The following is a 23,613-nucleotide window of genomic DNA, read 5'->3' on the forward strand; positions in this document are numbered from 1 at the left end:
TCTCCCCCATTCTCTCCATCCTCAAGGCCACTGTGAGTTCAGTTCGGATCTTCATCACTTCCCACCTGAAATTCTACAATAGCCTCTGGTTAACTGGTCTTCCTTCCTCAACCACTCCCCTTACCCTCCCTCCACTACTGTTCTTTTCTTCTTAAAAGCTATTTTCCAAAATGAAAATCTGATCATGGCCCTCCCTTCGTAAGCCTCCCCTGGCTCCCTGTGAACTCACACAATGACGATACCATTACGCCTTAGCATGTGCATAGGTCTGACTCCCTCTATTCCAGTTACCCCTTTTGTCCTGTCTTTGATCATCTTTCCTTTTCACTGTAAGATCCACATCTTACTGTCTGTTTCCTTATCCCTCTTCTCTCCCCTCCCTCCCACCCCCTGCCCCCAGTAAAATGGATAAGGGCAGAGATTTTTCCAAATCAGATTCCGATGACTGGGACCGGGCATGGTGCCGGCAACCCCAGTACGCGCGAGAAACAGAAACTCCATTAGTCATCAGCACTTCATTTTAATGAACAGGTCAGAGGAAGAACAGGCGAGGATAGTGTTTACAATCAACTTCTGAAAAATCACATGTACATAAAGGAAACAAAACAGGCCAGGATTCCCCGAAAGGTGCAGCTCGTATTATTGCACGTGAACACAAGGCGCTGCTCGGGGCAGCACACCGCGTGGGCCCCACAGGCGGGAGGAGGAGACGGGCACAGACGACAAGGCCCAGGGAGTCTTTGTTCTGGATTCTGAACTCTAGCGGCCTCCAAGACATGGAACATTTCAAAACATTCCGCTGGAGCTCTTTACAGAGGGACTGCTATGTCTTCAACACGCGTTGGTTGCACCCACTTGCTCTTGATTCTTTGAAAGTTGGAGGTAAGGCTGGACCTCAGGTGCTGGGACACCGGTTACACCGGCAGCACCCGGAGGCCAGGCCGTGGAGAGCGGGGCGAGGGAGAGAATTTCCACTTGACACACTTTTAGGGACCAAAACTGTGGCTATCGTTTCAGTCAAGCACTCTTCATTTTGGTCATTTATTTCGGGACATGAGAAAAAGGGACGGGGTACGAATCAATGCTAAAGTGATTCCTAAGCTATTCGTAGAAAATAAATTTGAAATTGAAAAAGTCCCAGCCACATTCTGGAAGTGGCGTAACTGTGTGTGTAAGAAAAAGGCTGTAAACTTATAGAAAAGATAAACTCTGACTTCTAAACAAATTACAAAATTGATTTTGCCCTTCCCTTGAGTGTTATACAGAAAAATGTAAACCAGTGGATCTAGTTACCAAAAAAAACCCACTTGTCCTCCGAAGCCGAGGAGCGACCTTAAAGCTTGGCCTGAGCTAGTTTTATCTTCAAGTTTTCTCCAAGTTTGTCCATGAACTCAAACGTATTCAAGTAGTCAGAACGCTGCACGCTGACAGAGGGAGAGAAAGAAAAGACAATTTAGTCTCTAATCTGCAGCAGGCAGAGGAAACATCCTAGGAATGCTAAAGCAGCATTCTGTTTATGTCTAGAAAATGAATTAACGGTAATAAGCTGCAAGCTTGGGGCTGATGGCTGTCAGCCAGGCTACAGGCCGCTTGAGTCTGGGCCACACACACATTCTGAGGAGATTCCTGCCGAGTTGCTGTGAGGGGAAACCATCACAGAGCGTCAGCTCAGACTCATGCCTCAACGCCCGGGAGAAGGAAGCCATTCGGGGCATGCCAAGCTTTCACACACATCCCCACAAGCTGTCACATGTCCTTTAAAAAAAGTTTTAATGATCTTATTTCTGTGTCTTACTTAAAAAAAAAAAAAGAGCTTGGCTGGTGTGGCTCAGTGGTGGAGTGTCAACCTATGAATCAGGAGGTCCCAGTTTGATTCCCGGTCAGGACACATGCCCCGGTTGTGGGCTTGGTCCCCAGTGGGGGGCGTGCAGGGGGCAGCCAATCAATGGTACTCGCTCATCATTGATGTTTCTCTTTCTTTCTCCCTCTCCCTTGCTCTCTCTGAAATCAATAAAAACATTAAAAAAAAAAAACACCCCAAAATAATCATAAGACAACAAAATCCTGCTGATAGGTGCCTATTCAAATAAGCTACAGAGGTACCATACCAATAAGGACATGTCAAGCGCTGTACTTTTGCTACAACTTTAAGAAAGATGTTGTGACTAAGTAAATCCTGGGGCTTACTGACACACAGTTGGGACATGGGACTGATGTTAAACTTAGTGTTTCTGGAGGTGAATCAGAATAAACAACTCTGACTTTGAGGACGAAGTCTCTGATTAGCAGCTAATCCAGCTGGGATAGGGGTTACCATGATCTTAGATAAATACATGGGCCCTCGAACACATGACTGCTGGTTACAGATACCTAAGGAAGAGACTGACCAACTCAACATCTAACAGCCTGTGCTGCTTACTGTTCTCATCTGTAAAGTGAAAAAAATAGAGGGTGGGCTAAAATAGCCACAGGGATCCCTTTGTTTCTGTCTATAATTTCCTTGTTAAATTAAATGGAACCTTGCCCCCAATGGCTGCCCACTGGCCCCTGGACCCGATCCAGGCTGCAGCCCTGTTTTGTACCTAGTTTGATTGAAACGTGGCCACACCCATTCTAGAGGCTGATGATCTGCCACTGCTCTCAGGCCCCAGAGACAAAGTTCAATAGCTGCTTAGCGTTGAAAAGGCTGTATGTTCACACAGCCTGAAATGTTTATTGTCTGGCGATTCAGATAGCGTCTGCTGACCCCTGAACTACTACTGGTAAGTAATGGATTCATCTACTTCCAAAAAGCACTCATGTTTTGAGCCCCGTGAGGACAAGTGGGCGTTTGACCCCAGAGCCCACGGCGCCGTCTACCTACTTGGGTAAACCTTTAATACAGGCAGCCAGGTCCTTGGTCATGAAGCCAGCCTCGATGGTCTCCACACAGACGTCTTCCAAAGCCTTTGCAAAGAGGCCGAGCTCTTTGTTGTCATCCAGCTTAGCTCTGTGAGCTAGCCCCCGGGTCCAGGCAAAAATGGAAGCTGAGAGAGAAAGCACACACACACTTCAGTCATACCAGCTCAACATATCCCCAAATGTTTCCGTTCCCAAAGATAGGATTGTTCTTTGTTTTTGTTTTTTAAATTTAGGTGGCTGACTTCGTCAGATGCTCTCCTCAAGCACTCTAATTTTAGGAGAGTTGGAAATATTTTACTGAACAGAAACTTTAAAAAAAAAAATCTGCATGTTTGTAGGAGAAATGCTTTGGGTTTTGGTAGAACTGCAAGGAAGCACATTTTCATTGTGTGGAAGTAGCTTGAAGCTTAGGGCACTTACTAATTTGCAGAAGGTCACAATCTCTTCTCTTTGTCTATATTGGTCTCTTCTATCTCTTTGTCTATATTGGTCTCCCCTCCCCTTTCCCAGTCCCTCTCTCCCTCTCTCCCTCTCTCTCACTCTCTCTCTCATCATCACCCAAGGATATGTTTAGAGAGAGAAAGGGAGAGAGAGAAACACTGATTGGTTGCCTCTTGTACGTGCCCTGACTTGGGATCAAACCCCCAACCTGTAATCTCTTCTGAATGTGTGCTATCCTTGAAGCTGGGTTAGGAGGATCTACTTGTGTGGCTCTTGGATTCTCAGCCATGTGTGACATTTCAATGCGCCAGAGGAAAAGGAAAATGCTGTTGATAGCATTCTCCTCTACGATGTGTACCGTCCCTCCAGATGAAAAAGCATGTATTGCGTATATTTTAAGAAGCACATGAAAGCAGCTCTCGTCAGGGGAACAATCCGCTGTGTGTGGTGATTTCACACACAAAGCACCTGGCGGCACAGGAACACGTCGGAGTGCCTGCTGGGTCCCCCTCTCCGGCTGGCAGGGTAGCAGTGACCGGCTCACCGATGGGATTGGTCGAGGTCTCCTGCCCCTTCTGGTGCATGCGGTAGTGGCGTGTCACAGTCCCGTGGGCAGCCTCCGCTTCCACCGTCTTGCCGTCCGGACAGATCAGCACGCTGGTCATCATGCCGAGGGAGCCGTAACCTGTAAACGGCAGAGCGTGAAGGACCGGCTTCAACTGCACGGAGGGCCCTGGGCCGCTCGGGGCCCAGAGCCAATGACCTCACCGTCCCAGGCCCCGGGAGCCAGACAAACATCACAGTCCTCTCCCCGCACTCACTGATCGCAGAGGCACCTGCTCCGGGGCCCAGGGCCTGACTGCCTGCGTTCCTCCCGAGTTCTGTGACTCTAGCTACTGTGGCTCAGCTTTCTAACCTATAAAACGGGTTTAATAAAACACTGACTTCGCCGAAACTGGTTTGGCTCAGTGGATAGAGCGTTGGCCTGTGGACTGAAGGGTCCCAGGTTCGATTCCGGTCAAGGGCATGGACCTTGGTTATGGGCACATCCCCAGTGGGGGGTGTGCAGGAGGGAGCTGATCGATGTTTCTAACTTTTTATGCCTCTCCCTTCCTCTCTGTGAAAAATCAATAAAATATATTTTTTTAAAAACACACAAAACAAAACAAACACCGACTTCATCAGCTTATTGTACGAATTAGATGAATACACCTCTGTGCGGGAATAAACATGGAATTTATTTATTCCCGAGGGTGGCACCTGCCCCAGAGTAAGAGCCCAGCATGTCACTGCGGATGCCCCCTGTTCTGGGAGAATAAGCACCAGGAAGCCGTCTGTGCCATCAGGCTGCTCACAGACTGGCTGGGTTTGGCAAGAAAAGGCAGGTGGAGAGAGGATGGGATGGATCCAGGACATTCCTCTCAACCTTCCTCTCTCTAGCAGCCCCGCCAAAATGATCATACTCCGTGGCTTCCTATTCTGGGAACCATATTATAACCTTTAAGTCCATGCAACTGATTTCTCTTCTTATACCACTCTTTTACACTTGATTTCAAAGAACACATTTCTCCACTTTTTTTTTTTTTTTGCTATTTCCCCAAAGCACCTGAGAAGTTAACGCAAATTTATAACGGGCCGTTAACTTTATTTTCTCTAAATCTGAGAATAAAGTAAACAAACGTAAATTAACTTCTTAAGCTCCGCTTCCACCCGGTTAGGGATTCCTGTGTGGGGTTACGAGTTCCTCTCGTGTCTCTGTGTGGGTCGGAGGCTTCGGTGAACCCTCACACCCTCAGTGGCTGGAGAAGCAAGGGCAGGCCACTCCCCTCTCCTCGTGGGTTTGCCTGTGCGGCACTGTGGGGAGACAGCAGCTGGCATCGCTGTCAAAATAGAAGCTGCCAGCGAAACGCCCGGTGCGGGGCCAGTGGTTCATTCCCCCGGAGGAGAGTGACGGAAGACAGCCCGGCTGCCTCTTCATCTGCTCAGCTGCCCTGAGGTCACACTTATCGAGGGCCTCTGCCCGGGCAGCCTGGGTTCCAGGTCCGCTATCAGTGTGCTCCCGGCCACGGCCCTTCACAACCCCCGTGTCAGCCCGCTGAGCCTCTGGAGCTGACGTTCACCGCTGAAATCTCACCCTCAATGCGCTCTCCTGGTTGCCAGGAGGCTACGCAGAAAGGATGGAATGATCTGGGTCCCTCACGGAGAACTCCGAGGACAAGGACGTGTCCTTAACCCACCACGGACTCAGCACAGCCGCCCTCCTCCCTCTCCCGCGCCCCGAGGACTGGAGCCGCCGGGAGCAAAGGGTGTGCTGCAGCTCACTCGCCTGACATCACAGCGGCCTTTCACTGCGCTGACCTACTGATTCTAAACCTGATAGGAGATGTTTAACTGTCATAAGGGAAAGGACGAGCAGTACTTCCTGGGGAAAGCAAACATAAGTCAAGTCAACGCAAACATTCGCCCGGGGAGAGTCCGGCTGACAGTGGGATGGAAGGGTGCCTTGGTGCTGAGGGAAGGAGGGCCTGTGGGTTACACCCGTCACGTTTCTGAGTTTCTATGAACAGCCCTGGGCTTCGCTGCTCAGCTCCTCTGTGTGTCAAGCTAAGTGGTGAAGGCGCAGAGCAGCCGTCAGGGCTGCTGGAACGGCATGAGGGGCTCCTGCTGCGGGAAGAGTGAGCCCTTGGTTCCTTTTCAACCTGCTGCTCCTCGCTGTGCTAGCTGATGCCAATCAACGGGTCCGAGAAATGAGGGATGGTGGCTAGTGCTTGTGTCCCCTCTAGTGGTCTGTTTGCTTACGCACCCTCAATACCTTCACCTCAACAATAGTGGCAGCAAGACCACACTGGTTCAAGCTCAGTGAGTGCAGGGAAGGGTCCCTCAAAAGCAACGGGAAGACCTGATCTCACACCCGGCTCTTTCTCACGGGATGTGTGCCTACAACGACTTCACCTCCGGCCTCAGTTTCTTCATTTGTGGAAGGAGGAAGAGAAGGGGAAGAAGAAAGAAGAGGAAGAAATAAAGAGGAAGGGAGAGAAGGAAATAGAAAGGGAGAAAAAGAAAGAGAGAAAACGGTTGGACTAGGTAAAAGATTTCAAAATTCCCTTCTCGCTTCCAGCTTGCTGTATTTCGAGGCTATGTTTTTAGGGGGATAAACATTTAGAATTGTTTAAAGAAAATAAAAAAAGAACAATGAGCTCTTGGAGAGATTCTCTTTGGTTATTAGACAGCTCAGGCCCCTCACGTTACCCCTCCTTGCCAAGTTCTCAGAGGGGAAATAAAGGCAGGAAAGGGAGTGATAGCTTTGAGTGGGGAAGCATCCAAGGCTGGAGCCCAGGGTCTCAAGCACTAAGCTCCTTCTGGTGCGACTCTGAGGAGTAGCTCCTGGGCCCTAAGGAGTAGCTCCTGGGCCCTGAGGAGTAGCTCCTGGACTCTGAGGAGTAGCTCCTGGACCCTGAGGAGAAGCTCCTGAACCCTGAGGAGTGGGTCCTGGACTCTGAGAAGAAGCTCCTGGACCCTGAGGAGTAGCTTCTCCAGTCGGAGCCCAGCTTCCTCTTCGGTCAGGGGAGCCGAGGCCGGGCAGCACTCACACCTCATGGTGTTTACAGACAAGGGCTACAGACCCTTCTTCCTGAGCCAGAAGACGGCCGTGGCATCGCCCACCCGCCGCAGGACGCGCCCCACCCCTCCTCGGTGCCCCCGCCCTCACCTTGGGCCACGGAGTCAGACTGCACGTCGCCGTCGTAGTTCTTACAGGCCCAGATGAAGCCGCCCTCCGACTTCATGGCTTGGGCGACCATGTCATCGATGAGCCTGTGCTCGTACCAGATCTTCTTGGCCTCAAACTGGGCTTTGTACTCCCTGAGGAAGGAGAGAGACAGGGACACAAAAGGAGGAAAGTTGGTTTTGGGAGGGATGTCAGGTGTTCTCTGAAGGGTGGGGCTGGAAGCAGCATCTTCGGTGGCAGCAGCACAAACGGAGGGACCTGACACACGGGCTCAAACCCCTGCCCAAGCATGGTCAAGCTGTGCGACCACTCCGAAGAGGTGTGAGGACTAAGCAACCAGGCGTTTCCCAAGCACCACGTTCACAGTTTTCAATACACGGCTGGTCGGATTCTTGGGATTCGGCTTACTTTAAGAATGGAAAAGGGGGTGGGGGTGGGAGGGAAACCATTCTATTGCTTGATGTCATTCAGGAAACTAGGACAGCTTCCAGGCATAGAACATGGGCAGCAGGAAGAGGGATTAAAACGTCTCATGGAGGAGATGTCCAATCTGTGCCCTGGCCTGAACACTTGCACCTAAAAGGGAGTTAAAATGTAACCTGTGCTCCCACGTTGTGGAATCTATGGCTGTTATAAATGCAGGCGTCAGCCCAAGAGGCTCCACTAAAGCAGAGGTGTAATCACGGCAACAGGTGTCAGAACAGAAACGGACCCAACTCAGAAACTCATGCTCGAAAAATTAGGACTCTGTCAGCAACAGGGCACCTTTCTTCAAACAACACAATAATTCTGGCTCTGACAAAAAAACGTGGGAGCCGGATTTGAGAACACGTTTATCTTCGAAAAGCAACTTAAGAGTGATTTTGTTTCACTCCTATTAAGTCTGTTTCATTCTTGTCTCTAAGGGATAGTGACGATTTTCACTCAATTTCCCCAGAACCAAAAGGACGAGCATGCAAATTCTACACTATAGATGCCAGCTTGAGAAAAAGGGAAGGAAAAAGGAGCTGTAGTTACTTGTCATAGATCTCCTGAAAGATGTCTTTGAAACGGCCATCGTATTTCTTCAGAATAGTGTTTTTGGTGCTCAGGTACAAAGGCCAGCTCTTGGACAAAGCCATCTGGAAAGAACTGTGTGCAAACTCTTTGATTGACTTATCTTGATTGTACATCCCCATGGCAACACCGCCACCATCTGTGGGGGGACACCAAGGAGAGAATAAAAGAGAAATGGGGGTCAGTTGTAACAAGTTGAAATCCACCCACCACCACAAATCACCCAATTCCCAGCTCCCATGTCTAAGCCCAGGCTTCAAAAAGTCCCAGCCAGGCTCCCAATTTGAATACCCCATGAGCTCCTGAGGCACAGAATGGGCGGGAAATCAGGCATAGTTAAGGACATTCTAAGTTATTTTCAAAGGGCAATAGAGATGATAGAATGCAATACGGTTTTTAGGATGCTGAAAATACTGGAATACGGAAATCCACTATGAACCAGAGCTATACTCAAGAAAGGATGAATAATTTTTAAAACTGTCCTTTCATACTTTTAAAGTTTCAAACATGTATTTTTAAACTCCTAAGTGTGCATTCAATCCTCAGCCAGAGACTGAAAATTCTCGTAATCCCCTGGACGATACGGACAGTTCACACCGTCATTGGTGGAAAAAGTTAGGCTACATGTAATCACTGGTGTTTCACAACTCTTGTTCGTTGAACTTTGTTATTGCTGAAAGGCAGAACCTGAATTCATTCCACTGTCCAGGACCAACTTGGGCACAGAATGTGAAAGGGGCTGAAAGGAGCAGAGTTAGATTCCATGAAAATGACAAGACCCATGGATACAGAGAACAGAATGACAGCTGTCGGAGGGCTGGGGTTGGAGGCTGGGCGAAGGGATTAAGCAAAGAAAAAAAAAAAAAAGAAAAAAGAAAAACTCACAGACACAGACAGCAGGATGGTTGTGGCCAGAAGGAAGGGGGTAGGTAGGAGAAAGTAAAGAGGGGGATGAGTAATGATGGAGGGAGACATGCTTGGGGTGGTAAACACACAACAGACAGAGGATGTATTGTTAAACTGCCCACCTGAAATCTGAATAATCTTATTAACCAATGTCACCTCAATAAGTTCAATTAAAGAGGATTATTATTTAGAGGAAGCAAGGGGGAAAAAAGCTAGGTAACTTGCATTTTTGTTTGTGTGAATGCTTTTAATAACTTCAATAATGGAGGAAGAGGGTCCCCCATTTTGAGTGGAATTCACCATAATGGAACTTTTGGAGTAGGAGAATGTTTGGCAAGAAGAGGCAAAAAACAAATGTTCTTCTCCCACAGAATAAACACGCAGATGGGCAAGAAGAACATTCCAGCAAGTATGTAACATAACTACTTTTTAATACAAACCCTACCAGAGCAAATGATAGGATTACTTGGCAGGTGAGTTGGAGATTTTTTTTTTCCCCCCCAGAGAGTAAGAGGGAGAGAGAGAGAGAAATATCAACGATGAGAGAGAATTATTGATCGGCTGTCTCCTGCCCGCCTCTCCTGAAAATCAAGCACGCAACCCAGGCATGTGCCCTTGACCGGAATCGAACCTGGGACTCTGGTCCGCAGGCTGATGCTTTATCCACTGAGCCAAACCAGCTAGGGCTATTCACGCTAAATTTATATAATTCGTGCACAACAGACTCCTGCCAACCTTCCCTTCGTGATTTAACAGAAATGCCCGTTTATCAACCTGTCTTTGCCTTCAAGCGTTTCCAATTGGGAGGCTCACCCTTTTGTGCCCTTACCCAGGCCACAGGGAGGCGTGGAGGCCAATTCCTTTTCATTCCGATTTAAGGTCCTGCAGTCACGTTATAGATTCAGGCTGCACTGTTAGGCAGCCACACAACAAGCTTTAAACAACCGGAAATAACGCTGCCTAAACGATCTGTGAAAAAACTATCATGATGAACTTTAATTGCATACCTTCAAAGTTATGTACCACGTATGTCTGTTTTTTGGATCCATCACTTGGCGTGTAGGTTATCTCTACTTTTCCAGGCCCAGGAACAACAAAATCAGTGGCTCTGTACTGTGCAGGGGGCAGAGAGGGAGAGGTATTAAAGCAGCAACAACAACAACAACAACTATTCCAACAAGTGTCACAAAGAACGGGGGAGGGGGGAATCAGAGGACAGAGCTGGAAGACACCTAGACAAATAGCACAGTGTAGCTCAGCCTTCTTTTATTTAAGAGATGGGGACGAGGAGGTCCAGAGAATCCCGGAAGCTAATCAGTGACAGCACACGTTAAAGCTCAGTATTTACTGGGTGCCTAGCACACACGGGGCGGTTTTCTGAGCACTGGTATGGAGAGGAGTGAGAATTGATACTTTGGCAAGTATTTCCCTTACCGAAGTGGGCATAGATGAAGAGTGCCATGGGGTGGCAGAGGAAGAGAAATGACATGACCTGGAGGAAGAGAAATGACACCCCTTCCTAGAGGGGGTGATGGAGATGATGAAGAGCGAATGCCTTGTCCTCGCTCTAGGACAGATGCTCTTACTACCAGTCCATCTCGTTATCTCACTTGATTCTCCCATCACTCTGACAAGGAAGGGACTGTGGTGTTGGGGAAATAATTGGGTCAGAAAGACTCGGGATCTGGTCCTTGGACCTTCAGAGCTGTCTCTTCATGATTATCGTCATGGCGAATGCCCAGCCCAGAACGTGTCCGTAGGAAGCCACCTTCTGGAAGCAGGTCTGAAGGCTGGTGGTCCTCAGAAAAGGGCCGTCTGAGGGAAACCATCTCTCTCACGGGCATGAGGCTACGCTAGTGGGAAAATGTGCGCAGCCTGCACCAGGCACCTGTTAAATCTTGGCTGCGTGGTGCCTTCTTCAGTGACAGAGACGACTAGTTTCCGTCAGGTGTCAGCATCCTTTGGTTGTCTGCAGAGAGCGATACTAGTGACAGCTGGTAAAAGCTGTCAGATAACGATGCAGACTCACTATCCGGAACACTCTGACATATAAAATCCTCCGCTAGGGTCATTTATTCCGTTCTCAAAAGGAAGAAACCAAGGCTCTGAAGCACCATGCATGCGTTGTAGATGTGTATGCACATTCACACGATCAGGGGATCGACCGGAGGTTTAGAATTTTCAATCTGGACTTTAACAAATAGAATGATTAACCATTCTTCCAAGCGATTGATACCAAAGTAGTAAGAACAATAACAACAGACAAAAATGACCCCACTGGACTCAAAAGAGCTTGGGGGTGGGGGTTTTCCAGAATTAGGACATGTGTAGCACCCCCATCTGCACGCCCTCTCCTGGCCTCTGGGAGGTCCCTGGGAAGGGACAGGCCAGGCTGGAGGAGGCACAGTTTGAGCCACAAGACAGAACAAAGGGAACCACCCGTCAAGCAGTGACCTGGTGACCTTGTCCCAGGAACAGAGCGAGGTCTGCCCCGGCCAGACTGCTTCCAAGGACAGCTGTGAACACCACAGCCTCTGGATTTCGGAGTCAGGGACGCTTGTTTTCAGGGTCTTTTAGGACAGACATTACTTTCTATGAAGCTCTGCATACCTCAGTTTCAACATGAAGTTCTGATTTTGTTTGGTTGGCTGGCTTTCTGTGTAATTTGGCAGCCAGCCTACTTGTACAGAAGTACAGAAATGAAACTTTGCCAAGTAGGAAAAAAACTGTCTTAAAGGGACTGTTTTCAACTACTGGGCCACTTTTTTTCTTTTACGTCTGAAATGACCACGTTCCATGTAATCTTTGGTGGTTCCCATCCCTGCCTGCACTTTGGATCGCCTGGGGAGCGTAAAATGCCGGAATCCCGTCGGATTCAGATTCACCGGGTCTCAAGCATTGGCATTAAAACAGAACAACGCTTTTTTTTTTTTAATGCAAAATAAAACAAACTCCAAGAAAACCTATAAAAGGATCCTTTTAGAGCCAAGGTTGAGGATTACTGATTTGGTTGAAGCACAGGAAATTATCCAGACAAAAAAAATGTCAATATTACGTGGTCTAAATGAACAAAAAGATAAAGAAAAAAACCATGTATGTTTAGACAGATGCCCGTGAATCTTGCTTTATTTACTTCTACCTAAATGTGTAAACAGACAGATATCCATACATGCACTTCTCAACTGTGCGCTCTGTTTAATGGAAGCAGTCACCGAAAGAGAAGCATAAAACACGTGTAATTCGGGACCGCCGGGCAGCCGGAGGCCACGAGGAAAGAATGAACGTCCAGTTGTGCCGCACGACTCACCTGGTCCCCGTACGCATGGCGGCCGATGATGATGGGCTTCACCCACCCGCTCACCAGCCGGGGGATGTTTTTGCAGATGATCGCTTCCCTGAAGACAGTGCCGCCCAGAATGTTCCGGATGGTGCCGTTGGGCGACTTCCACATCTGCTTCAGCTTGAACTCCTCCACCCTCTTCTCGTCGGGGGTGATGGTGGCACACTTGATGCCGACGCTGTACTTCTTGACGGCTTCCGCGGCGTCCTTGGTCACCTGGTCGTTGGTGGCATCACGGTTCTCTATGCCCAAGTCATAGCTGGGAGGGAAAAAACCCAGACAGGGTGATGTGGACGGAGGGGGCTACCGCGCTGTCTGTCTCTGCACCTGCCACGTCTCACCACGAAGGCACCACTAACCAAACACAGCACCGAGAGGCTGCCGGCTGGGCCTGGCTCCCTGCCGCAGCAGGAAGCTGTCTGGAGGGAAGCTGAACGGAGGCCATGGTGCTCTGCACCTCTGCTCGCTTTCACCAGAGAGAGGCCATGACAGCAGCCCTCTGGCAGGCTTCCATATCATCAACATAAAAACGCAACCTGAGGCCCCACCTTAGCAAACTTTTCCTTAGTAATTTTTCCCCCTAAACATAAAGGGGTCAGAGGGTTAACATTTTTGTTCCTTATATTTGATAGTCAAGGAGTGGGTTTTATAAATGTGACATTTAGTGACAAAAATCGAATAAATCCTTCATGAATGCCAGGGAGTTCTAGGATGAACCTTTCCCTAATTCTTGGGTGAGTTTCTCTGCTCTGGAAACAAGCCTGCAGTTTATTGAATATGTATTGGAGTCAAGCAGTGGTTTTATATACCCCAGAGAGCCAGAGTGTGGTACACCAACACCCAGACTGCTGGGGATTCCGAGCTGAGAAGGATCGGTTGTTCACAGAGCACAGACAATGACTGTATGAAGTTTTATTTAAAGTATGGAATAGTTTGTCCAAAATAGGAAAAACTGAACAGTAATGTGACTATTTTGTTCTCCAAGGTTTTAAAGTTTTTTTTAGCTTTCATGACATGCTGAACCATGAAGCCTCTAGATTTTCTTTTGGTTCTTTTTTTTTAAAATTTATTTTTATTTATGTACTGTCTAAAATTTTACATATGTCTCCTTTTTCCCCCCGATTGCCCCCTCCCCCCGAGCCATTCCCACCCCCGGCAAGCCCCCACAGCCCCAGTGTCTGTGTCCATTAGTTATGCTAATATGCATGCATGCAAGTCCTTCGATTGTTCTCTAACCCCCTTCCCCTACCATTTGTCTCTGGATCTAGTCTTGTTCATCAAATTATGTTGATCACTATATCCCACATGTCAGTGAGATCATGTGATATTTAACTTTCTCGACTGGCTTATTGTGCTTAGCACAATCCTCTCCAGTTCCATCCATGCTGCTGCAAATGGGAAAAGTTCCTTCCTTTTTATAGCAGCATAGTACTCCATTGTGTAGATGTACCAGTTTTTTAACCCACTCATCTGCTGATGTGCACGTAGGTTGTTTCCAAATCTTAGCTATTGTAAATTGTGCTGCTATGAACATAGGGGTGCATATATCCTTTCTGATTGGTCTTTTTTAGTTCTTGTATTTCCTTTCCTTAGTTATCCCAACTCATGATGCAAATGCAGAAGCAGCAATCTTAAATTTCCAAATAAAAACAATTCCAGCTCTGGCTGGTGCTGCTCAGTGGTTAGAGTGTTGGCCTGTGCACCCAAGGGCCTCGGGTTCAATTCCTGATCAAGGGCATGTACCCCAGCGTTTTGGGCTTACTCCCTACTCTGGGTCAGGCGCGTGTGGGAGGCAACCAATAGCTGGGCCACATTGATGTTTCCCTCTCTCTCCTACTTCCCCTCTCCCTTCCACCCTCTGAAAAGCAATGGAAAAAATATCCTTGGGTGAGGGTTAACAACAACAAAAACTCCAGACTGCTTTGACCTTAGCTAATTCATATAAATGTAACAACAGAGCACAAACTCTCTTATCTCCTGGCACAGGAAGCGCTGAGCATGTGCAAACATCTACTCCTAACTCAAACCATGAGCAGTGCTCATGTTCATAGGAACCTTCTCATCAAGAGAGACTAGCAGTACATGTCTGCAATTTCTGCTTCTCTTCTTAACATTTCAGAGAGAGAGAGAGAGAGAGAGAGAGAGAGAGAGAGGAGAATAAATGGCCTGGACCACAGTCTAGCCTGCAGAAAACAAAACAAATTCCTTCCTCCACTCCCCTCAGAAAAGAACCAGCCGTGTAATAGCAGCAATTTTAGAACAACTTGCAACTTGTTTGAGCCGCTAAACATTCTTTGGTCCAGAGCCAGTGACAGTTTTTCCTGGGCCTAAGGACTCTCCTTCAAAACTCCTTATGTCTCTAGGCTAGAGGGGCTCAAAGCGTCTTTGTAACTATTCTACTGGCAAGAGCTCTGCACCCTCACCCACTGGCTTGCAAAGCTCTGAAACAGGGGGGTGCTGGTAACAACGCTTCTTTAACCTACTTGGATGATGCTGTTTAGGCCTCCTTTCCTGTGTGTCTTGTTGACCTCTGCAGGTATTTGCTCCGTCTTGTGGTTGCAACTGTGATATTATCAACAGCTTAAGCTTAGGATAATTAAAAAGGGTGTCTAAGGATACCATGCAAATTAAATGTCTACACCCAAGCAAATAAAACAGGTCCTCGGGACATAGTCTGGGTCGAGGCACATACACTTCCAGGGGCCACTAGTTTGGCTAAAATGGGCGTCTACAGCCACTGCACCCTTGTGAAAATTCTGTCTCTACCTAGTCCAAATGCTCAAAAAGCATGAGCAAGTTTATGAAAAACACAGGGGGGAAAATGAGGGCATTCCATAGAGACTTTCATATCTGTCTCTGAACAATTTAAACACGGGCAAGGCTCAAGTCTTTAGGACAGGGCACTTGTGACAGGTCGGCATTTTATTAAAATAACTTCAGGGGTTCTTTCTGTACTATCACTGTATGAAAAGGGCAAAGGCAAGGAATAAAAAGGGGAAAAGGTCCACCAGCTAGTTAAGTAGGAGGATAGAAAATAGGGCACGGCTCAGTGGTTGAGCATCGACCTCTGAACCAGGAGGTCATGGTTCAATTCCTGGTCAGGGCGCATGCCTGGGTTGCAGGCTCGATCCCCAGTAGGGGACTTGCAGGAGGCAGCCAGTCAATGATTCTCTCTCATCATTGATGTTTCTCTCTCTCTCTCTCTCTCTCTCTCTCTCCCCCCCCCCCCCTCTCTCTCCCTCTTAGAAATCAATAAAAATATATTTTAAAAATAATAAGGTTCATTGGCATTTATTCAGGCACTCTTCCCAGGCTTCATTCATAGGATTCAGCTGTATCTATGTAAAAAAAAGCTAGTTATATCCCGAAATCTCTTAAGATTATATTTTCTTTTAAATATATTTTTATTGAATTTTTACAGAAAGGAAGGGAGAGGGATAGTTAGAAACATTGATGAGAGAGAAACATTGACCAGCTGCCTCCTGCACACCCCCTACTGGGGATGTACCTGCAACCAACGTATATGCCCTTGACCGGAATCAAACCTGGGATCTTTCAGTTCGCAGGCCGACACTATCCACTGAGCCAAACCAATTTCGGCAAGATTATATTTTCCGAGTTTGCTCTGTGGAGGAATAGGCATGGGCCACACAGACAGCAATGGTCCCATAAAGTTATAATGGACATGGAAACTTCCTGTCCTCTAATGATGTCGGAGCAGTGTAATGTTGTAGTGCAACCCACATACGTACCATCGTTACAACCGCCTTCGGCAGTCAGGACAGCTGTGTGACAGGGGAACAGAAATGATTCCCCCAAACTTGTCTCTTGGGCCTAAGGATTGTTTTAGGCTGATTGATGTTAAGAAACAGACATGGGAGAAATTCTAAAAGCCAAGTACAAGGGACCCCTTGAAAACACATTTACATCCGAAAGGGGACTCTCCATTTGCCCAGGCTGTCCGCCTGCTGTTCCAGGAAGAGGGGCGTGGCCTCAGCTCCGGACTCATGAATGCAGAGGAGGAAGACTTAACTACGCCTGCACCTTACCCTGTTTACTGCTTCCAATGGGAGCCTCCTATGGCTGACCTCCCCCCCACCATCTTCTTCTGTCTTCGGCCAAAGACAGTGTGTAAGGTGGTGGCTTCAACCGTTCTGGAGAGTTCCTCAGTTCTCTTGAGTCGCTCCCACGTATATAGGAGGTATACGTGTGATTAGACTTTCTTTTTTCCTTTAATCTCTTATCACTGGGATGTCTCAGCCAAGAACCCAGAAGGGTAGAGGGAAAATTATTTTTCTTCTCCTACGGATCAAAAGACTATCACAGAGCCTAGGTGCGTAGTGGGCCGTGCCATCCAGATTTGCGTAAGCACACGCTATGATGATCTCACGACAGAACCGCTGAACCACACACTTCTCAGAATGTAACCCTGCCGGTAAGTGGCACACGACTGTAACTCATTTACCTGTGCAGGTCCAGGTCCACATAAGGAAAGATGAGTTTTTCTTTAATCAACTCCCAAATGATTCGTGTCATTTCATCTCCTTGCATCTCCACCACTGAACCGCCACGGATTTTTTGAGACATTTTGACTTCTCTAAACCTTTAAAAAGAAAAAGAAAAGAAAAAAAAGATATGATACCTATCTTGTCATTTATTTCATTATAGTTCCACTGGACGAAAGGATCCCTTTGTCTGCATGCTCGAAGCCCAATAAGAAGCGATCAGGAGTTTGCTGCCAAGAAAGTAAGGCTTTATGACTTGAGGAAGTGGTCACACCTGCAGTCCCAGGTGAGCTAATGCTTAAAGACCCAGAACCCACGTGTACCTCAGGGGGTGGATTACTAGGGGGGAAATCATTCGTCCGGTGACTAAGGCCGCTAGGGTCATGGTCAAGGCTGTGGTCTCTACGGATTGGTCGGCTCTAGGGTAGGGGGTGGTGATCAGTGCTTCACCTGGTTTCACCGTTTTTCTGGGTCTGAAGCTAAAACACAACTGAGGCCTACATGCCATCTTTAGGTTAATTAACTGAAACTCTGTCTCCGTGGACAAAAGACCTGAGGCTTTGTTCTTAAGATGATTTAACGTTGACCAGAACCTCATCATCCTGAGGGCTTAATGCTTAAGGGAGTGGACATGCAGGGGAGAAGGTGAGTCAGGCGCTGGGTGAGGCCAGTTTGAATGAAAAGGAAAGAAAAGGAGGAAAGATCATATTAAATAAATGAAGTTTCTGCTCAGTATCACTAGCATAAAAACAAAATAGAAACATTTGGTGACTACTGAAAGAATAATTCATAGCAGCGTGACTGCACGAAAAGCTAATTAATAATGACAGTTACTGATAGAATTGAGCACATTCTCTACATAAAGCACTGTGTTACGTACTGAGTGTGGTTTGAGTTAGCTCTCGCACCAACCCTGAAACACGGAATTATTTCCTTAGTTCCCGTTGATATAAGAGAAGTAGCTTTCCCAAGGCCACCTGCTAGAGCATCTGGAACCTGCTCCTGTATCATGCCCTCAATAATGTAATCATTATTCGTGACTATCGGTTTGTCCTAGAAAATAAGATTATTTCCACACTATCATGCTTATTTGAACACTTCTATTCAACTCCTCACTATACTGTGCCCTCAAGATGAGCAGATGATGAGAGCTAATATCCCTCTCTTTTAAGAGGCTGTTTTGATTCAAATAACTACCTTAGAGGAGATGTGACAAGTTCTTGTGACTTATGTTTAAAGAACTTTAAGTCTAAAAGTGGAAGATGAAGGATTCCTGGTGGAACTGTTTTCCTGAATACAATCTATATATATAAAAGCCTAAGGGACCGTTTGACCGGTACCAGTGATGCGCACTGACCACCAGGGGGCAGATGCTCAATGCACAGGCATGGAAACATGGAACAGACGGATGAATCTCAAAGGGAAGAGGGGAGGGTGGAGGGTGGGAAGAGACTAACCAAAGATCTTATATGCACACTAGAGGCCCGGAACATGGATCTGTGCACCAGTGATCCCTTAGCCTGGCCTCTAGTATAAAATCCTAAGGATGTGGAGCTCAATACAAGAGTGATTTCTCAACCAGAGAAATCTGTTTATACAAGGTCACTGCTCAGGACCCAAGCATATCCCTGTCTTCTTCCTCAGTAGCCCACCTCCGGTACTGTTCTGCTGGCTGTTCGTGGGCAGAGATAAGCTGTCAGTGCGTGGCATAGGGAAGCAACATTGTTCCAGGAAGAGATACCATTTTGAGGAACAGGGTGTGGGGGTGCATGCTTTGGAAAAGCAAGACTTTGAGGCTTAAAGGAAGGCCCTGTCCTATGCGCGTTCTCTGAGAGGCAGAGGACGCCCTGAGCCTGCTCAAGGTATCTGTTCCCTTTCCTGATGCTCTATGGGAAGTCCCCCTCCCCCAGCAACACAACTGCCAATTGCTTTTCTTCCCCTGAACGTACAGCTGACTTTAAACATGATTCTTTAAAAGGCCTGTCAACAGTCTCTCTTGAAAAGTTGAGCTCACGTAACGTGGCCTTCAGATGAAAGGATGCCACGATCAGGAGGTGGTAAGCCTCAGTTTGTGTGACAAGACAGGGTATCTTTCTACCCCCAGCCCCGTTTTCACTTCCCAGGTCTGCAATTCTGGAATCCTGCTGATGTTACTGTTACTGGGGAACCGTCTGGAACTTGAGTAGAATAGGAGAAATGACCAAACTGGTGTGGGTGGGTCAATTACTTCCCACTTGTAATTTCAAGGATGATTTACAGGATAGCTTATTGGAGTATATGATTCAGTCCCACTGATCCCGCTGTGACACCTGTTCCTGCATTTACCACAAAACAAAGCTTGGTCTTAATACTGCATTTCCACGGCCATGTTTCTATATAGTATTATGCAAGAGTTATTACTTGGCTATTTTTTCCTTGATGGCGAATACAGTTATGCACTATACTTGAAATTTCAACAGTGACAGTATTTTTTAGTTCATTATTTCCTTCTCAGTTGAAGTGTTTCGAGCAGTGATTAATAATGCATAATTGAAGTCTTTCAGTTTCCCTCACATTACTTAACTAAAATGTTATCACCTGTTAACTAAACAACGGAAGCTTTATTGAAGACCCTGGCTTACTACATGTAGGACGTTATTTTATTTCTTTTTAAAAAAATATATTTTTATTGATTCTTTACAGAGAGGAAGGGAGAGAGATAGAGAGCTAGAAACATCAAAGAGAGAGAAACATCAACCAGCTGCCGCCTGCACACCCCCTTCCGGGGATGTGCCCGCAACCAACGTACATGCCCTTGACTGGAATCGAACCTGGGACCTTTCAGTCCGCAGACCGATGCTCTACCGCTGAGCCAAACCGGTTTCGGCATTATTTTACTTCTTTTAGACTTGAATTCCATGAGGTGGGCCTTAGGCCCCAGGGGGCTCACTGGTCTACCCTTGCCCCTAAGATTTTCTATCTCCACCCAAACTCCAACTTCAGAAGGAAGGACTATTCCACAGGTGGGTTCTTTTGTCCGAAAAACAGCCTAATTCTAATCTTCTGACACACTTGTGTAACTCCAGAAAACACACCTGGACTCATGTGGACTAGTCTGAGAAAAAAGCTGCTCATCCCGGTAAATTTTTCATAAACCCCGTGTTTTTTTTTTTAGCCATTTTTTAAAAAGCTGCTTTCATAAACTACAATCATCTGGAGTCTCGTGTAGAGAAGACGCTGGACTGGAAGAAATACGGAAGCAGTTGCAATTTATTATTGAAAATATCCCTGACTCACTCCCGCGCTGCGCCTGCCTCTAGGATCTCCAAGACCAATTGAAAGCAGGATTGCCCCATCGGAGGAAACACGGAAGGGGAGGAACGGCTCATTCTTACCTTGACAAGTGGATCAATTTCTAATCACTCCAACGCCTCTCAGTCTTGGGAGCTCAGCTGAGTGCCCTTTAGCTCCTAAAAAAAGACACAAAAACCCACAATCAAACAGGGAATGAAAACCACAGCACTCAAACCCCTCTAGTCGGGAGGATTCAGACAGCCCGGTGTGTCGGGTTTAAAGTTCAGAGAGTTCAGTGCGGAGTGAAGCCGAGGGGCGAAGGGCAGGTGCAGGGCTGCAGACACCCTACAATCACAGGTCAGGGGAGCGCCGATCTCTGGGCCTGCGCACACCGGAGGGGGTGTCCGGGGCCGCCGTCCCTCAGCGGGTCTGGAGGTTCGGGGCTCGCCGTCCCTTGGCGGGTCAGGAGGGTTGTACGCCCCTGAGTGACGCAGCGACCAGCAGGTCCCGGCCTCCTGCGTCCTTGTGGCTCTTGTGCAAGCGGCTGCAGCGGCAGCGGGCCCGCTCCTCCCCTCCCGGTGCCGGACCTTTAAACGGGCGCCGGGCCGGCCAGGGACCGCCTCCCCCGGAACCTGAGATCCCCCCCCCCCCCCCCCGCAAACGGCGCTGGGCCCGCCCACCCCGCGCCCGGAGCCGGGCATCTCCCCGCGTCCCAGTCCGCATCCCACCGCCCCAGGGCCGCGTCCGTCCCTCTTTGTAGTCCGTGCCCGTGGCCGCAGCTTTCTCCCCACAAAGCCAAGACCCAGTCTCCTCGGTGCCTGCCGTCTCCCGCCGCTCGGCGGGCCCCTCTGCAGGCAGACCCGGCTTCCGCGGCCCGGGCTTCCACCGCCGACCACTCCCCGCCGCCCCATCCCACCTCCGGCCCGGGAGCCGCATCCAGGCACCTGGCGCCGCTTCCTCCCCCTTCCCTGTCCCAGGTGCAAACCTGGATTATCCCTCTAACCCCCTTCTCTGCGACCGGAACCCGCCGCCGAGTTCCTTCCTCCAAACCCAAGCTCTCCTCCTTCCTCCTCTCCCCACTCCGGCGGCGGGCGGACCGGAGCCCCCCCCCCAAAGCCGGCCCGGCCGCCCCTCGCACCCCGCGGCCGCCTGCAGGCGGGGCCGCCGGCGCTGCACGGGGCGGGAACGGCGCCGCGGCCACTCGCACCCGACTCACCGGTGCAAACGCCGCGATCGATCCGGCGGGTCCCCGCTGTCCGGCTCTGACACCGCCTCCGGGAACGCAGGGCGGACCGGCCGGCGGGCGGGGCGCTTCCCTCTTCCCGGCTTTGTCCCCCCCCGGCCCCGCCCCTCGGCCCACGGAGCCCCGCCCCCGCCCCGCCGCCAATCGCCGCGCGCGGAGCCCTCCGGGGGCGTGGCTAAGGTGGGCGTGGCTAGGGGCGGGGCCGGGCCCGAAGGGCAGGGGAGCGATCTGCAGAGCTCGCTCCCAGGCGCCGGGCCGGGGCAGGGGCTGCAGCGCCCCCCGGAGCCCGGCTCCGGCGTTTCCCGCTGGAAGGGCGCGAATGCCACCTGCAGGCCGGGGACAGGGCTGGTTTTCTGAGACCCACGCCGCCCGTGGGCTTGGTGACCCCCCGGGGCAGGAGGAGTGGAAGGCCAGCGGGGAGCCGGAGAGACTGCTCGTGGTCTGGAACCGCCTTTGGCCCAAGAGCAGTGGGCCAGGCCATGAGTGCGGGCTGCTTCTGGGGGTGCTCCACCGCAGCTGGAATGCGAAGGACTGGACCGTTGCACGGGCAGCCATGCCACAGAACATTCTTTCCGCCACCCCAATGGCTAGGTCTTTAGAGCGTCTGTACTATATAGTAACACCCCCCCCCCCCCGCGGTTTCCCTTTTTTTGGGTAGTTTCAGCTACCTTTGGTCAATTGCAGTCCCCCCAAAAAAAAATTAAACGGAAATTTCCAGAAAAACACAGCTCAAAAGTTTTAAATTCCGCACTGTTCTGAATAGCATGATGAAACCTCTGTTCCTCCTGAGAAGTGAATTATCCCTTTGCCCAGCGTATACGTGCTGTATACTACACAGCTACCCACTCCTTGGTCACTTAGTGGCGCGCTGCTCAATGGTCAGATCCACTGTCTGATACCGCATCATCCCAGTGCCTGTGTTCAAGTAACTCTTATCTATAATGATCTATAATCATAAAAGCATACTATGCAAATCGACCAAAAGGCCGAACAGCAGAATGACCTTCCAACGATGACCAAGGAGGGTGCTGGGTGATTGGTGGTGGGAGAAGGGCCGGCTGTGGGGCATGGCTACAGTGTTTGAACAGGTTCAAGCCTGGGACTAATGAGAGGGCACAGTCCTCTCGTGGCCACGTGCTAGTCCCAGCCTGGAGGGAAGAGCCCTCGCAGCACCATTATAGCCAGCAGCTGTAGTTGTAAGCTTGAACCTGTGGTCCGAACACGTGGCCCCACGTGCCTGCGTGATAGAGTTCAGGTGCATGTAGTTGAGTAGGATTGAAACCCACCAGAATGGTGTAAACATCTTGATCACGCCCTTACTTTGCCTCGTGGCATCTGCTATAAAATAAAAACGTGGCTTCTGGGTCTCAGGAAGCAGCGACTCACCAAGACCCAGCCTTCATTCTCTTGTCTGTGTTTTCTAAGCCTTTCGGTCCTCGCTCCCGGCCAGAGCACCGCTCCTGTAGCTCCCTCGGCCACCCACCTCCCCCTCATAGCAGACTTCCTGCCCCTCCTGGCCCCTCTGTGCGCCTGCATATGCAAATTAACCCTCCATCTTTGTTGGGTTGATTTGCATATCACTCCTGATTGGCTGTGGGCATAGCAGAGGTATGATCAATTTACATGTTTGTCTATTATTAGGTAAGATTACAAATAAATCTAATTGCCATTGCATTAGAAGATAAAGATACTGAGATTATTATCTGGGTTCCAGAGAAGTTAGATAAAGATGTGAAGCCTGAGAAACCAGTGGGTTAAAAAAAAAAAAAATCCATCCTCTTCAGGGAATTATTTTTTGTGTATTCCTTCTTCTTGAAAGCATGGGTGTAAATGAGCATTTTAGATAGCGATTTGTAGGATAATACCATGGTTGTGTATTGCTGCTGGGATTTCATGTCCCCAAATTTATCTTTTAAAATTATATCTAACATAGGATTATTACAATTACTCTTGGAAGAAAAACAGATATAAAGGGCACTGCACAAGGGGCATTTTTGACACTAGAGGGCACTGGCATTTTTCCCAAAAGAAAATGAAGAAGCAGCACTATACTTGATTTTTGAGGCAGATTAATTGTCACCTCCATTTATTCCTGTAGAAATGATCATAGAAGTCTCTGAGTGTGTGTTTCATCTCCAATACGAGACCCAAAGTCACCTGAGATTGTGGCTTTACTCCATATTACATTGTGTCCACATTTTAATTACCATTTGGCCACTAC

The 23,613-nt window shown here is 48.8% G+C and overlaps 1 protein-coding gene across 2 annotated transcripts; it reads right to left on the reverse strand.

The window, feature by feature from the left end:
* Positions 1–500: 500 nt before the first annotated feature.
* On the reverse strand, positions 501–21,497 carry IDH1 (isocitrate dehydrogenase (NADP(+)) 1). 2 transcript variants are annotated; one of them, XM_084892972.1, is made up of 10 exons: positions 21,366–21,497; positions 20,251–20,325; positions 16,837–16,974; positions 12,339–12,630; positions 10,039–10,144; positions 8,087–8,264; positions 7,052–7,203; positions 3,887–4,027; positions 2,864–3,026; positions 501–1,424 (listed from the first exon to the last, which is right to left on the reverse strand). In XM_084892972.1, the coding sequence occupies exons 3-10, from the start codon at positions 16,956–16,958 to the stop codon at positions 1,334–1,336; spliced, it is 1,245 nt and encodes a 414-aa protein (XP_084749098.1). In that variant the 5' UTR covers positions 16,959–16,974; positions 20,251–20,325; positions 21,366–21,497; the 3' UTR covers positions 501–1,333. The 2 variants fall into 2 exon arrangements, with proteins under 2 accessions (XP_084749098.1, XP_084749099.1); XM_084892973.1 differs by lacking the exon at positions 21,366–21,497 and adding an exon at positions 21,135–21,291.
* Positions 21,498–23,613: the final 2,116 nt, after the last annotated feature.

Source organism: Pipistrellus hanaki, assembly GCF_964339955.1.
Source record: "Pipistrellus hanaki genome assembly, chromosome: 8".
NCBI classification, from domain to species: domain Eukaryota; kingdom Metazoa; phylum Chordata; class Mammalia; order Chiroptera; family Vespertilionidae; genus Pipistrellus; species Pipistrellus hanaki.

Coding starts and splice junctions, on each gene's coding strand:
- IDH1 (XM_084892972.1), bottom strand. CDS start 16,958: ATGTCTCAAAAAATCCGTGGCGGTTCAGTGGTGGAGATGCAAGGAGAT. Junction 12,631..16,836: donor GTGGACCTGGACCTGCACAG/GTAAATGAGTTA, acceptor TTTCCCTCCCAG/CTATGACTTGGGCATAGAGA. Junction 10,145..12,338: donor GCCATGCGTACGGGGACCAG/GTGAGTCGTGCG, acceptor CCCCCTGCACAG/TACAGAGCCACTGATTTTGT.